The following is a 17,123-nucleotide window of genomic DNA, read 5'->3' on the forward strand; positions in this document are numbered from 1 at the left end:
CCTGTATAATGATCATGCTGTTTAATCAGCTTCTTGATATGCCACACGTGTAAGGTGGATGGATTATGGCAAATGAGAAATGCTCACTAACAGGGATGTAAACACATTTGTGCACAGAATTGGAGAGAAATCATATTTTTGTTTGTATGGAACATTTCTGGGATCTTTTATATCAGCTCATGAAACATGGAAAAAACACTTTACACGTTGCTGTTCATATTTTTGTTCAGTGTATTTTCTATGCAAACTTTTTAAATGTTGACAAAAAATCACTGGACAAGTTACTGGAAACAGCTATACTGTCTTGATGCAGTGTTAATAGTGAATCTCTAGCGCCATCTACAGACCGTTATCTTAAAATGTAACCAGTTCACACAGTATATTCCCTTGATCAAGTTACCTTTGAACATATTTGAGTCACTATTATTTTACTATTACTGTAACTGTAACTAATTAAAAACAAAATACATCAAAAGGTGAAATTATATTGATTAACATCTGTATATTTCCATACAAACACATGTATTTTTTAGGATAGGCTACTATGATGCTTTCATTCATTCATGACAGCATATACAATGTTGCAACCTTTGATTTTACTGTCGATTGTTTCAACAATGTTACCATAGCTTATTCCCAGTAATGTCTATCCTCACTTGAAAAACACATCGCTCCATGACAATATGTTATACAATTATGTGACGTAGTCAAAAGAGGCGGAGTTAGCTACGCCGGCGGCTTGCGGTGGATTCAACATCAAACCCGTCTCAGAAAGTTGGTTGATTTACGTATTTGTTGGAGCGTACCATGGATTTAATATAAGTAGATCGTCTACTGACAAACTTCACTTGACTTATCTCCGAAAGTCATCGATCTGGTAAGTTTTAGGTACATTTTTCGGCGTTAAGGCCTAGTCATTTCGCTAATGTCTGAGGGAGTAGAATTCCTTCTGAAAATGTCGACCATCTAAATAATTTTTTTTGGCTGATTTGACTGTCATCAAAATGAAGTTGTCAAGAGACATAAATAACTTGCCGCTTACGTATCGAGAAACAGGCAAGCTAGTGTTGTGGATTGTAATAGTTATGATCTATAATACAATTATTCATGTACTCAATTAGTGGAAATAACGTGTCATTGCACAAGCGAATTTCCTGAAAGTGTGATAATGTAGCTAATGTACTCTTGTACATTTTTTGTTTTTGTAACTAGAAAGCTATACCATCAAAGCCACTTTATTTTGAAGTCCAAGTTACAGCTAGTCTACTGTACTGTATCTGTGTCAGCTGTTCACTGTATAAAATGGACTAACGTCATTACAAATAAGAAAATAACACAATGCCACTGTGAGTCTGTAGGCTTAGCCCAGATGATAGATGCCACTTTTCTCAAATCCCAGCYAGGTAAATGATTTTGGTCTGGCTCAATAGCCTATTGTATCATTATGGTCATCATCCTGTGATTACCGTTGATCTCAGCATGTTAACCGATCAATCAGCTAYTACAGTTTATGACCTAAAGAATAGTGCCTTTGCAATTGAGGGCAATCAAGCGTTTTGCATCAGGCCAGCTGTCCAGTTGGTTTTAGAGCTGATGATGCAGCATTTGTCTTTGTTGTCTTTACAAATYCCATTCCTTTGACCTTTGCTTCATGATGATGTGAACTTATGATGTGCAGAGGATGTTTTGTTAGTTACAGTTCTTCAGTGCTGTGTCAAGTGATCTCTAACTAACAYTAGGGTTTGTCTATTGTACATTTCAGGGCAGAGCTCCAGAGGTTGAGCTACAGCCATGGTGCAACAATACCAGTCACCTGTAAGGGTCTACAAACACCCCTTTGAGCTGATAATGGCGGTAAGTTGTGTACATTTGTGTGTTTAGRCTGCTGCTTTKTCTATGCATATATGTGTGGGTGGGTAGTGTGGGATGTTTGTGAGAGGTTGCAGTGCTCATGTGCAAATTGGGCCCAGACGCCCAGGCAGTCAGACTGCCAGTGTTTTGTGCTGCAGGAACAAAGTGTGATTTGGCTGCATAGAAACCTATCTCATACAATATATCTCTATACACTGTATTACAGTGTCCCTGGGCCCTGTATTATGTCATGTTCTAGTGTTTTGTTGGTGAGATCATTGTGTATCCACCTTTTTGTTTTGGAAATGCAGTCTGCAGTATTTCTGTTCACCCAACCTAATTAGTCATGGTAGCAGATAACACACTATCAGATTTATTATTGAGTATGAAACTGTAAGAGTACGGTTTAATTGGTAACTTTTTGCCTTTAGTATTTTTGCAGGCACCTTTACTAAAGCGATGCTCTCTGTTAAATGCAATACCATATATTAACTTGTCCTGCTGTAATATACATCATGCTTGATTTCAGTCACCGATCACCACTGCATAGATGTACAGTAGTAGTTCTGCAGATGGTTGCGAAAGTCATAGGAAATACACCAATCCATAATGTCATATACATACATACATACACTACTGTTCAAAAGTTTGGAGTCACTTAGAAATGTCCTTGTTTTTGAAAGAAAAGCACGTTTTTTTTTTTGTCCATTTTAAAATAACATCAAATTGATCAGAAATACAGTGTAGACATTGTTAATGTTGTAAATAACTATTGTAGCTGGAAACGGCTGATTTAAAAAATATATATATATTAAAAAAAAATGGAATATCTACATAGGCGTACGTTGTGTTAGCTAATCCAAGTTTATCATTTTAAAAGGCTAATTGATCATTAGAAAACCCTTTTGCAATTATGTTAGCACAGCAGAAAACTGTTGTTCTGATTTAAAGAAGCAACACAACTGGCCTTCTTTAGACTAGTTAACTAACGGAAGCATCAGCATTTGTGGGTTCGATTACAGGCTCAAAATGGCCAGAAACAAATAACTTTCTTCTGAAACTCATCAGTTTATTCTTGTTCTAAGAAAGGACGGCTATTCCATGCGAGAAATTGGCAAGAAACTGAAGATCTCGTACAATGCTGTGTACTACTCCCTTCACAGAACAGCGCAAACTGTCTCTAACCGGAATAGAAAGAGGAGAGGCCCCGGTGCACAACTGAGCAAGAGGACAAGTACATTAGAGTATCTAGTTTGAGAAACAGATGCCTCACAAGTCCTCAACTGGCAGCTTCATTAAATAGTACCCGAAAAACACCAGTCTCAACGTTAACAGTGAAGAGGCGACTCCGGGATGCTGGCCTTCTAGGCAGAGTTGCAAAGAAAAAGACATATCTCAGACTGGCCAATAAAAAGAAAAGATTAAGATGGGCAAAAGAACACAGACACTGGACAGAGTAACTCTGCCTAGAAAGCCAGCATCCCGGAGTCGTCTCCACTGTTGACGTTGAGACTGGTGTTTTGCGGGCACTATTTAATAAAACATTTTTTTTGCTTTTCTTTCAAAAACAATTACATTTCTAAGTGACCCCAAACTTTTGAACGGTTGTGTGTGTGTATATATATATATATATATACACACATTTTTATTTATTTATATATATATATATATCTCGTGTCTTGGCAGGAAGTCAGCAGTCTTCTAATCCCAGTTCAGTGAAGAGATCAGATCGCAGGACTTCAGACAGAGTGGGGGTGGTTGGGGCACAGTGGGGTTGGGGCCCAAAACACAATCTGTTTAACCATGATATTTATATTAAGTATCCCCATTACTCTTCCTGGGGTCCAGCAACATTAAGGCAGTTATATACTATTTAAAATATTATATACTATTTAAAATATTACATGACATTACATTTCATAACACTTTTCACCACACATGTGTGTTCCCTCAGGCCACTACTCTACTACCACATATCTACAACACAAAATCCATGTGTACGAGCGTGTCTTATCATGTGCCTGTGTGTCTCTTCAGTCCACGCTGATCCATAAGGTGTATTTCTATCTGTTTTTAAATATCTGATTCTACTGCTTGCATCAGTTACCTCCAGTTACCTGATGTGGAAAAGAGTTCCATGTAGCCATGGCTCTATGCAGTTCTATGCGCCTCCCATAGTCTGCCTCTCTCTCACCACACCACCAGCTGTCTGTCTCAGGATCATCTGTCAGAGGCCCCATCATGCTGTATGGGTTTTATGTTTAAGAGCATGCCTTGGTGTGGCTGCCTGGGAAGSTTATCTATTTTAGATGTGCTAGTCCTCTCATTCTGATATGGGGTGCATTCTGGCTTGTGACACAGAACAAGCAGTACTCCAGTCGCCGCTCCTCCTCCCATATCATTTCTTCTCTCATTTCTATCTTCTCTCGTCTCTCCCCTGGGCCTAGTTATACAGTACTGTCTGTGTCTGCTGCTCCCACTGTGACTTCCTGCTTAGCTGTGGTTGACTGGCTGCTCTCTGAACTAGGCCCTGGGTGTCATAAGGCCTCCCCTCGCTGTGCTTGGTCCCGTTTGCTGCCTGGCCTACCGCTGGTCTGCCCTGTTAGGGCTGATAGGACTGTTCCATCCGGGGGAAGTTGTGGCTTAGTATAGATTGACTCAGACAAAACACGCTGTGTGAAGGGTTGTTTATATCATATCAACCCCCACATCTGTTCAGTGCACAGCCTCAGTGTTTTACGGTGAATAGCTTGGCCCAAAATCCATTAAAATGCAATCAGTATATCTTATGATTATATCCACTTTTATTTTCTAAGCTCTTAAATTTAAGCTCTTGGCTCTGTCTTGGCTCGGCATCTGTTTACCTTGTTTCTGCTCTGTTTGAGACGCTGTGCCACTTCCTGTTCTTTGGGGTTATCTATTAAGCCAGAAGCAAGTTACATTGTATAATAAGAAGGTCAGYGCTGGAAAAGGTCATTACTGAACAAYAGCTTAGCTCGTTAAAAACACTGACATTGTTTATTTTGTAAGTGTCCTGTGTTACGCAACCTGATTACAGTGGAAGWCAGGTGCTCTGTTCTTTCTCTAACTGCAGCCGTGGCTCTGCTTCACCAAATACCAAAAAACCCAACCTTTGACCCCCAGGAGTTCTTATCTCAGTTCTAGTCTCGGCAACATCTGTTAAATTTCTGGGAATGTTTTTTGTTATACTTCCATTCACACACTGTCAGCGTGATTCAAAGGCACTTCAAAGATTGTCAGTTGATTTAATGGTTGCGGGGCTGCCTGGCTGTAAAAAGGCTGTTCTAATGACAGCAGTTCACACTAGATAGAGGGCCTAGCCAGACTAGAGGCTTCCTCTGTCATCTGACTGACCGTCCCAGTGACTGATCCTTGGTTTGGCCCACTGACAGCCATTACAGTATCACTCCTGTCCTGACACCATCATCCCACCAAACCTGGTGTGTTGGTTTACCGCTTATCACTGACGACAGCAGTCCTCTTCCTAGGCTGGAACCTAGGAAGAAACCTAGAGAGAAACCAGGCTCTGAGGGGTGGCCGGTGCTGGAGAGAGAGGGTGAAAACAGCAGGTCCGGTTCAAGGTAGCATGACCAGTGAAAAGGTCAGGGTTCCATAGCCGCAGGCAGAGCAGCAGAAACTGGATCAGCAGAAAGCCCTGCCTCCAGCTTTTTGCTTAGAACTTCTATGAACAATAAGGAGGCCTGCGTCTTGTGAATGTAGCGTACGTCTAGGTATGTACATCAGGACCAAATGGGTAGGAGCAAGTCCATGTAATGCATTGTAGGTTACCAGTAAAACCTTGAAATCAGCCCTAGCCTTAACAGGAAGCCAGTATCGTTAGCTAATAACACAAAATCCAGACACAAAATAATGGATATGTTTTATCTATCCTGAAGCAAGATTTGGGCCTAAATATTTAGAATATGCACGTAGGCTCAGAACGTCTGAGGCAGTTTGGTTTTCTGAATGCAGGCACTGTTAGAGACGATGGACAATRCACCCAACTATCTAACTGTAAGCTTCTTGGTTTATGCACTGAAGCCTATATACTACTTTAGTGTTTTGGCTTGGTAATGGGGAAGAAGGAAATGGACTCCGTATCTTATGTTCCCAAGCATTGAAAGATAGTWGTTACATRTCTTGGTTGTGTAACWGTAGTCAACTGTATATCCYTCKGTCAKGTTATTYAATCAATATTCACSGATGATGTCTTCGTGCCTCGTCGTTCTATCGATCAGACTGCACACCAGCTTTGTTTGATCCATAAAGACTTGCACTGTTGCACTGTCATTAACCACGTTGTGATGGAAACAGGAAGTACCGGCCCAATTTTATAAATGCCTCCAGATCATTTGTTCGTTGAGATCTTTTTGTATCGGTAAAATTAATTATGCGAGAAATGGCGTTGGAAATTCCTTTATGCGTAAATATTTATAAAATAACCATCATATTGGAGTCACGCCATGTTATGGTATGTGGTCCTCCCACTACGACTCGGAAACCATGCAGTTTATTAGGCTACAAATTAAATAAGTTATGAACTTCACAGGGTGGTGAAAGTGCACAGTGAATAACTTGATGCTCCTCCAATAAATATTGAGGGTCTTATTCTGGTGACATGATCGATGCTTGACTGCCTTTTGACAAATATAAATATTCTCGGTCTTATCCATAGTAAACTCATCATGTAGACTACCCTCACTGTAACTGTGAGCTGTTGGCTAGAGTGCATGTGCCAAGACCAGAGTAGGAACATTTTCTATTTAATACAACAGTTTTTGTGACAAAACTATAGTCAGAGTAGAAAATGCCATGGAAACCCATGGAACTTTAGATTTTTATTTGGTACATTAAAACTTAAGCAAAAAAATACATTTTGTGTGCATCATGTCATCACACACTGGTTTGTATCCGCAACAAGTCAGTTTGGTGGAAACACCACTGGTGGGAAATGTTCTATTCTAATAATTGCATGAAAATCTGTCGCCAATTGGATGGAAACCTAGATAGTGACTCTGAAAAGGGTGGGTGTTTTATGTGTGTGTCAGCAGATTGACCTCTGTGTACTCTGCACCATTGTGCTAATCAGATTCCAGCAAAGATCAGCTTTTCGTTAATCTGACTTTCATTTATCTGCTTGTCCAGCCCTTATATTTAACCTCACAGTCAAGTGTTTTACCACTTTCTTTTCAGGACAACCAGGGATACAAGTAGAACACTAAACAATTTTAAATAAACTGTTGCGTTCATGAGTTTTATTGACAAATGTCAATAACAAAGCAACAGTAAACATGTTGTCCCCCACGAAAGATGCATTGTAAATGCCGCATCATTCAACTAGTTTGGTCAACATCGGGCCAGTGCTGTCGAGATCGCGTGTGTCTAACGTACGTGCAGACGGCTGGACAGAGACCGATCCAAAGTCCCAATTTTATCTTTGGGGACAATAAGGTCCACCAAAACAAAAACCTGAAAATTAATTTATACGAATGCTGTACGTACAGAAATTGTTTGCGCACTGAAATTAATATCCAACAAGTCACTGACAACTGTTTGGAGTTGGACAGCAACACTGTGAGCTTATTACAGTTTTATAGACACTATGTATACACTGGGTGGCGCAGCGGTCTAAGGCACTGCATCTCAGTGCTGGAGGCGTCACTACAGACCCTGGTTCGATTCCAGGCTGTATCACATTCGGCCGTGATTGGGAGTCCCATAGGGTGGCGCACAATTGGCCCAGCGTCGTCCGGGTTTGGCCGGGGTAGGCCGTCATTGTAAATAAGAAATTGTTCTTAACTGACTTGCCTAGTTAAATAAAGGTTACATAAAATAAATGTACTGGGATCTGCTATGTAGAAGAACCCGTTACCTTCTAACGACACTTGTGCAGCTTGTGAGAGTCATAGGGCAAAGTCTCAGAGTCTCCGCTTGTCATGTATAGCTTTTAATAGTTTGTAGCTCAAACCATTCAGACCCTACAGCCATTTTTGTATAAAAGACCCAGCCACCCCCCCCCCCAGGTTCCTTCGGGATCTGTCCTTGCCAGATGACTGCTGATGAGCACTTACAGCTGGAATCCTTAATGGTGAAACTGCCACGTCCGTTTGCAATATTACAACAACGAAGACCTTTCTGCAAACAACGCAGACTGTTTTTCTGTCGGACGTAATTGCAGGTGTGATAGAACAGCAGCTTGTAATGCAATTTATTTGACCTTGATGCGCTCTCCCCACCTCTGCTTCGCCATGGAATCAAAAACAGTAACGGGTCTTTTTTTGATCAAAGTGATTATAACCCAGAAAATACTTTCACTGTTATGTCATGGATTGCGTTTTGTTTTCATYATGTGAGTAATATTGCATATTTTCTTCCTCCCTCTCTCCCATTAGGCCTATGTGCGGAGGTTTCCAAACTGCCCCCTGATCCCCATCTTTGTGGACAGTGAGGTGGTGAAGGAGGAGCACAGTGATGACGGAGCCACTGTGTTCATTGAGAGGCGCTGTAAGGTGGAGGCAGACGCCCCCCGGCTGTTCAAAAGGGTATCTTACCTTTCACCTTTAACTTTTCCCTTGAGCAGTGAAGCTACTCAAGCTAGCAATGTATAACAGTGTCTGTTTGATTCTCTTATTTTCTAATGTGAAGGTTATTAGTGATTATTTCCCCTCAGACCTGAGTATCCTGGTAGGGACGTTGTGTTGATGTTGTGTTAGTGTAGTCCAGAGTTGATTGACTGTGGTCTACTGTGTGTGTCTAGATGGCTGGTGTGGACTACCTGTACTTCATCCATAAGAACACTCTGGACCACAGGGAGAGGGCGCTGCACATCGAGGTCGTCAACGAGACCTTCTCCAACAGAGTCATCGTCCATGAGATCTGCAACTACACGGTGTGCTCCACAACTATAATAATCATTGGTTACATGGGCTGTGTTTTACACAGGCAGCCTAATTCTGATCTTTTTAAACTCATTGGTCTTTTGACCAATCATATCAGGTCTTTGCACATGAGATCTTTTTCAGAGCTGATCTGATTGGTCAAAAGACTRGCAACATATAGTAGTTGTGTGTGTTTGACGCTCTTTATTTTCTTAAATGTGTGAAGGCTATTAGTGATTATAATATATTAGAATTGAGCTGCCTGTGTAAACGCAGCCATACTCTATCACTGCAACAGGGTTTGTAGCCCTTTACACTTGTACCCATATATAAGTTGAAAAAGTCAGCTTTGGGGACTGATAAGCGCCTATTAATGACATCAGAGCTCAGGCTCTGAACTTCACAGCTCAGAATGGGTTTTGAACTTGAGCACAGCACGCGACAGGAAGTTGCCCCATTCCCTCCTGCTAATTGGACAACTTGTGTAAATTTTTAGTTGCCTGAGTGAGGAAAATGCTGTAAATTAAGAGGACTCTATGTATTTTTAAGGATGAGACGTTGAAGATGGTAATAAATACCGCTTTGATGTCATACAAGCAAGCCAAACACCCGTGAGTCCAAATGTGCACATCACATTTCCATATCATACAACTCATGTAATATACAGTGTCAGTGTTTATGATCACTATGTCTGATGTACAGTTACCAGATGACATGGCATCATACCCTGGTTGTTCTGAACAGAATGAGAAGATGTTTGTCTGTTGTGATGAAACATCTCAGTGGAACGTGTAGGTTAATGCATGCGTGACTCCTTTCTATGCACCAAAATGACCATCGGTTTCTTTGAATTACCCTGTGAAAGCCTGACACTGTAAAATCCTATTTTATAACTTAGCTTGTCGTGGTGACAATAGAACAAGCTTTCAGTCGATGCCCATCTGACCCAGATTGTGATTTATTATAATGGGCCCTTTTTGGATTGTGTAAGCAACGACCGTAATTGTGATGGTAGGAATGCAGGGTTGTGTTCCTTACATAACAACTACAAGAGAGCCAAAATAAAGCACCTCATAGTTGAGGACTGTTATTTGAGTCTTAAGTGCATGGAAGTTACGTAGGAACTGCACACTGTGGAGAGGTGTGTGGCTGCTTGGAGACGCCAGTTAGTCCTCTCACTCAAACCCTTGTCACTTTTCTTCTCTTATGTTGCACCTACCCACATTTTCCAGGAATAATCTCATCATGTTACTGAATGTATCCAGAGTATTCAGATTTGATCAACTAATGTGCCCGAAAAATATAGTAAATGTAAAATCATCAGTGTAATGTTTGTGGCCTAAACTTTTTCCCATATTCTCCAAACTGTTCCCTTTCAATTGCTACCATGCTTACGCATATGCTTTTCATGTTTCTTCTGTAAGAAACATTTAAATTTCGCCCTATCCATATAGGCCCAATTCCCACCAGTGTAAAGGGTTCATCCATTTGGCGTCTGTTTTGTGATGAGTTGTGCTTCCTCCACAGGTTCACCCAGAGAATGAGGAGTGGACGTGTTTCGAGCAGACAGCCAGTCTGGACATCAAGTCCTTCTTTGGCTTTGAGAACGCGGCTGAGAAGCTAGCCATGAAGCAATATGCCAACAGTATTAAAAAGGTGTGTTCATGTGTCAGTCTGTGAGCATGTGGGTACAGTATGCATGTCAGTGTGGGGGATGGATGAGGCTATAGGATATACCACCATCATCATCATCCAGCATGCTGCTCTCCCATATAGACCCAGTGTTACATGAGCATGCTTGCGCTGTCTATTTCCAGGCCTTATGTGATCCAGTCTGGCAGGTCTGTGTAAACTGAGTGTGTTAACCAGGATCTTCTCACATTTGCCGTTGGGCCATATATCCTGCTCAGTTTTGTTACACAACGGTGTGTGCTCGTATGCGGCCAGGCGCGTGTGTAAACAAACCTGCACTATTTRCCCACAGTGTTTGCTCATTACACTAGCTACCTGTACTGTCCTTATGCAGTCATGTGCTCTTTCCTCCAGGGCAAAGAGATCATAGAGTATTACCTGAAGGAGTTGGAGGACGAGGGGGTGACCCACGTCCCCCGCTGGAGCCCCCCTCAGGCCCCCCCACCCACTGCCAGGCTCCAGCTGCCACTCACCAGTGCCCCTGCCRATGCCATCCCTGTGCCCACTGCCAAAGAGACCCCCACTGCCAGCCCCACAGATCTACCGGCTGGCTCCCCAGATGGTCAGTGTTCCGAGTCAGAATCAACACARTAATAAACRCACACAATCTGAAGGATCTGTCACGGCTGAAGTCCCAATCCCATTCCACTGACTGAAAGCAAACAAACATTGGGCTGCATTGGGCTGGTAGACTGTGGTTATGCATTTGGGTATGTGTGTGAATTGACTGTGTCTGTTTCGATTGCAGACAAGTTGGATGCAGACTACATCAGGCGTTACCTAGGAGACCTGACGCCGCTGCAGGAGAGCTGTCTTATAAGACTACGCCAGTGGCTGCAGGAGACCCACAAGGGCAAGGTTGGACACGTGTATGAACACACCTAWCACTCAAACTCTGACTCAAATAGCTGCAAGCGAGCAAAACTTGAATCCAAAGAACGTAGATGTAAGTAAAACACACATCCAACTCACACACACACCACAACATCTGAATAAACACAATCTCCTCTCCCTCCCCTAGATCCCTAAGGACCAGCACGTGCTGCGTTTCCTGCGGGCCCGGGACTTTAACCTGGAGAAGGCCCGGGAGATCCTGTGTCAGTCGCTCTCCTGGAGGAAGCAGCACCAGGTGGACTTCCTGCTGGACTCCTGGGAGAGACCTCAGCTGCTACACGACTACTACACCGGGGGCTGGCACCACCACGACAGAGGTAGGTACCTCTCGGAGCAGGATAGGGTTTTAACTGCAGGGTTGTGTTCAACGGGCAGAAATTCAGGAAGTACTGCACCACCAGTTTCACAGTGTTTTCTTCCGTTTGGTTTCTAGTGAATGTGTCCCAGCTCTTATATGTATTGGTAATGACTAACTGTAATGTCTGGTTGCTTCTCTGGAAGTGACATCACTAGCTATGTTTCCATGAACTTGTCCAGTGATTATTTGTAGTTAATTCTTTTGACATTTTGCATAAGAAATTGTTGGAACAATTGCCTGCTATGGTGCATTTCTGTTGAACTGTTTTGTGTCCATAAAAACAGCTGGACGTAATGACGTCACACCTAAAAAAATATATATACGATTTCTTTGCACAAACCTAGTGTTGAACACAAATTTAAGTGATTGAAGTGTTTTCATTATCCATTTTGGAAAATTGTGCATTAATAAGCCTGTATGCCCACTCCCACCGATCCGTTTCATGTCTCAGGTAGCTTGCGAAAGTCAGCATGCATAGAATGCAAGAAATGACAAACATTTCTCATGTGCCGATGTATGCCACGGACTGTGCCATGGTGAAACGTGCACTCCTCTAGCTCAGAAGTAGTTGGATGGTGAAACAACCAGAAAAGCAAGGCAAAGCAATTCTTGAAAGTCAGGGCAATCCTTGTCCTGCAAAGAAACATTATTTGTATAGTTCAACATTTTGATTTAGCAAGCAGTAGGCATTTATAATGAAATGTGTGGAGTGGAGCTTTATAGTTACATGATGACGTCACATGACCCACGTACCGTCAAAATGATTGGGCAGTCATTTATTTATTCGAAAGCACCGTTTCTATCATTTGTCGCAATAAAGAATGTTGGACAAAATAAAAATCCACCCCTGTCAAACAGATGATACAGTGTTGTTGATCTTTAGAATGTTTATCCTACAGCTGCCTTTTCCATTTCACTGACACAATGTTTTTATATTTGTATAAACCTGGGTCAATGGAAACCTGCCTACTATGTGTCAAGGGAAATCTCCCAGTCTGTGGGCATGAGTCAGACGGGTAGCTGTTGGTCGCGTTCTCCTACTGTGTCATCAACTGACAGATTGCTATAGCATATGATGTGGTTAGCAGAGACGTAAAATACCTGTCCAGGCATTGTAAGATCTGGCATGTGTCAGAAACTTCTGGGCAGAGGAAATTACCAATTATCTCCACTTAGCTGATAGCCAATCGGACATGTAGGTCCTCAGACCAGGAAGTGGCCTATAGTAACCATAATAACAATAACCCCCACCTAAAAGTCAATACAGCTGGTCGTAAAACGCCTATATTTACATGAATTACTTTAATGTGAGTTGTAAATGGATATACTGTAGATGTGATTATGGTCAACACAATCTGACTCAGTTTCTCTATTGATTTAGCTGAATACTGTCTGCGTCTGTTTAATGTCATGATCATTACTGATCCTCTGTAGCTTTAACAGTGAGGTCATGTGTTTGTGTCCATGTCTGTCTATAGATGGATGCCCTCTGTATATTCTGCGACTCGGTCAAATGGATACCAAGGGTTTAGTACGCGCCTTGGGCGAGGAGTCCCTTCTGAGACAAGTGAGTATGACACACACACACACACACACATCCAGATGCAGGGTATAAACACACACACAAATACATAAACACATACTATATGCAAATGCTCTCCCTTCCCCTAACCTCTCACCTCTTCACTCTCCCTCAGGTCCTGTCCATCAACGAGGAAGGTCTGAGGCGTTGTGAAGAGAACACCAGAGTCTTTGGCCGACCCATCAGGTAGCTACCATTTCACACTCACTCCTCTTATGTCTCTCATCCCTGAATACAGTATGTCCTATAACCCTCCTGTCTCTATCTGTCAGCTGCTGGACATGCCTGGTGGACCTGGAGGGGTTAAACATGCGTCACCTGTGGCGTCCGGGGGTTAAAGCCCTGCTGAGGATCATAGAGGTGGTGGAGGCTAACTACCCAGAGACCCTGGGATGTCTGCTCATACTGAGGGCTCCACGGGTCTTCCCTGTGCTCTGGACCCTGGTGAGAGCATTTAACATCACACATTGTAGTGTACATAACATTGTACAGTGCTTTCTCTCTCTTTCTCTCCAACTTGATCACGTTCAGTTGTATTCAATTGCATGTGCAGAGCAAACATATGAGACGACCTTTGACCCTGAGTGTCTGTGCTCTGTTCTCAGGTCAGTCCATTCATTGACGAGAACACAAGGAAGAAGTTCCTGGTGTATGCTGCGAATGACTACCAGGGGCCTGGAGGTCTGGTGGACTACATTGATAGAGAGGTCATCCCTGACTTCCTGGGAGGAGACTGCCTGGTGAGTCTGTCTGGCAGACTGGAGTCTCATCTTGCTTTTGTATACAGTACCTTTCTACATGCATATGAATTCATATTGACTAATGCTGCTAGTACATAATATAGTTAACTGTGGGTCATCTTATTAGACATTTTCCTAGCTGTGTGTGCTGATAGAACTGGGGGCTGATTGTGTCTCTGTCTCTTGTGTCCTCTGTCATGTCATATCCAGTGTGAGATCCCTGAAGGAGGTATGGTCCCCAAATCTCTGTACAGGACAGCAGAGGCGCTGGAAAGTGAGGAGCTGCGGCTGTGGACAGACACCATCTACAAGACTGCCAGTGTCTTCAAGGGGGCCCCACATGAGGTAACCTGATCTAAACAGTAACTACAGTATGTGTTTTCCAGCTGCTCAGTTGACTGTGCTTAAACAGTGGGTTAGGTTGCTCCCCCTAGTGGAGAAATACAACGTTACAGCAAAAAGCTGTAAAAACCCATAATGATCATTTGTCTGTAGTTTTGTCCTACTGTGTTCACTCACTACTGATCCTGTTCCAGCTGCTGATCGAAATCTCCGAGCCCTCTTCTGTGATCACCTGGGACTTTGACGTGTGTAAAGGGGACGTCATCTTCAACATTTACCACTCCAGGAGGGCGCCCCAGCCCCCCAAGAGGGACGTCCAAGGGGCCCACGGCAGCATCGTGTCGCCAGCCACCAACAACATGCAGCTGATTGACAGATTCTGGATTCTGGGGCAAGACTACAGTATGGTGGAGACAGCACTYACCTGCAAGGAGGGAGAGAGTGTTCAGGTAAGAGACTGAAACAGGCACCGTCACATCCACAGCTGGTACAGGTATGTCTGATGAATGGTAGTACCTCATTTGGATTTGTGTAAGTGGGTCTGTTCAATTGGCTGTGTTTCTGAACGTTTCCGAATATATGTGCTCGTGATAACATGTACTACTTTTTATTTGTATACATTATTTTAATCTTTATTTAACTAGGCAAGTCAGTCAAGAACATTATTTTACAATGACGGCCTACCCCGGCCAAACCCGGATGACGCTGGACCAATTGTACGCCGCCCTATGGGACTCCCAATCACGGCCGGTTGTGAAATAGCCTGGAAACGAACCAGGGTCTATAGTGACGCCTCTAGCACTGAGATGCAGTGCCTTAGATTGCTGTGCCAATCGGGAGCCCCCCAAAAACATGTTTCTGCCCGGTTTCTCTACTCCGGCTGTCTGTCTTTAGTTCACACTCTCACTAGCAAACTTGCAATATTTTATCCACTGGTACCGTCCCGCAAAGTTTCCCGTGCCAGTGAGTCTAACAGACAAAGCTGTGTGAATACAGAGGATAAATATTCAAGTATTTTATTACGTTTTGCTAGATGAATCTCTCTAAAAGACCATTTACAGAGATGTCATACAAGTCCACCAAGGAGGGGAATTTAGCTTCCCTCTTCTAATCTAATGCCTGGTCCAGTAGCCAGAGGGACAGAGGGAGACATGCAAGGAGCTGACGTTCAATTTGTAGGCTATCATTCCTCCTCCTTGCGTAGCTCAATAATCATTGCAGTCACTTCCATGTGGTGTCAATCGGCAGTGGGCAGTGGGCACACCTTCATAAGTATTTGCCTACATGTGAGGGAATTCAAATGGGTTTCTATTACATAAAGTCTGTCATTTAGATATTGAATGTGCTATTAGCTATTGCCTGCATTTGAATGGAAACACGGCCTCTGACCCTCCACCTCACCTGTCCCCTCCTCCTCTCCCCAGGGCTCCCATGTGACGCGGTGGCCCGGGTTCTACATCCTCCAATGGCGGTTCCACTGCTCCCCGGCCTGCTCTACCTCCAGTYTGCCCCGGGTGGAYGACGTGCTGGCCTCCCTGCAGGTCTCCTCCCACAAGTGTAAGGTCATGTTCTACACYGAGGTGCTGGGCTCCGAAGACTTCAGGTCAGTCACCATTCACTATACTGTATAACGCAGTGTATTGTTATAGTGATGCTTAGTGTGTAGGGCTGCTGCATGTCAGTGAGTAAATGTTTTAGGCTAGCTTGTTTTTTTTAGGCAGTGGGGAAAATGTATTTGTGCTCATTTATGCGGGTGTTTATAAAGATTCTTAGGGAAGCAGTGCTCTAAGAAAAGGTGTTCGATGGATATTTAATCTATTGTCTGTGTGTCTATCTGCCTGTCTGTCCAGGGGCTCTATGACCAGTCTGGAGTCCAGTCACAGTGGCTTCTCCCAGCTGAGTGCCGCCACCACCACCTCTAGCCAATCACAGTCCAGCTCCACCGTATCAAGGTAGCATCCAGCCAATAGGAGGAGAAGGAGTTTGAGTTTTGCAACATGGAGATCCCATTTAGGATCTAACTGACTTCTGATACTGTTGACTTCTGCCCTGTTGCTTTAAAGAAAAACCAGTGCTGTACCAACACCTGCCAATGAGGACTTAACCCTACCCAAGGGGATGAGAGAACTGTTATGAACTGTATGGAACCAGGATAGCCTATCCTTAATGCCATGTGGTGGAACAGTGGAGTTCCTACCTGTGAGCACCTTCTAGTACTTGCATTCAAAGCACTGGAATATATTATTAAAATATACATGTACATTTTTTAATCCTTATCTATAATTTGTGACATTAAGATTGCTCTGGAAGTGGAACATCTGCTATATGAGCATCTGCTGAATGAATAAATGCATATGGAGATGTCTTGCAAACCATCATCATCCTCTTCTTTCTTTCAATACCATTGTTCTTTCTTTTTTAAGGGAAGTGACAGAAATGTTTCCCATTTTATTGAAACTGAACAATAAAGCGCTTCCTATTTTCAGCGTTTGTGTAATACAATGAYGACTACTGTTTCAGATGGTACTGTTGAAGTTACCCTTCTTCACCATAGGATGTCAGTGTGTTACACGAGGAACGTTGCTACACACAACCATACTAGAGTAGCCCTTCTCCAGCCAGTGATTGTCTTACCAGCCACTCTGTCACTCCTTCCTTTGTACTCAACCTTTTATAGTTGTGTTGCTGAAATGAAGAAAGGCATAAGTTATAACTGATATGGCCTATCAGCGATATTACTGTGAGAGGTTCCTAAACCTCCGCCA

General features: G+C 43.1%; 1 protein-coding gene across 1 annotated transcript; it reads left to right on the plus strand.

Moving 5' to 3' along the window:
* Positions 1–714: 714 nt before the first annotated feature.
* LOC112070322 (SEC14-like protein 1) lies at positions 715–16,843 on the plus strand. Its single transcript, XM_024137739.2, has 17 exons — positions 715–877; positions 1,763–1,854; positions 8,265–8,414; positions 8,630–8,761; positions 10,278–10,406; positions 10,797–11,004; positions 11,191–11,300; positions 11,464–11,653; positions 13,173–13,261; positions 13,392–13,462; positions 13,549–13,720; positions 13,882–14,016; positions 14,227–14,361; positions 14,553–14,807; positions 15,783–15,961; positions 16,209–16,310; positions 16,422–16,843. The coding sequence occupies exons 2-17, from the start codon at positions 1,792–1,794 to the stop codon at positions 16,492–16,494; spliced, it is 2,193 nt and encodes a 730-aa protein (XP_023993507.1). The 5' UTR covers positions 715–877; positions 1,763–1,791; the 3' UTR covers positions 16,495–16,843.
* The last annotated feature ends 280 nt before the right edge of the window (positions 16,844–17,123 follow it).

This window comes from Salvelinus sp. IW2-2015, unplaced genomic scaffold (genome assembly GCF_002910315.2).
Source record: "Salvelinus sp. IW2-2015 unplaced genomic scaffold, ASM291031v2 Un_scaffold1290, whole genome shotgun sequence".
Taxonomy (NCBI): Eukaryota; Metazoa; Chordata; class Actinopteri; order Salmoniformes; family Salmonidae; genus Salvelinus; species Salvelinus sp. IW2-2015.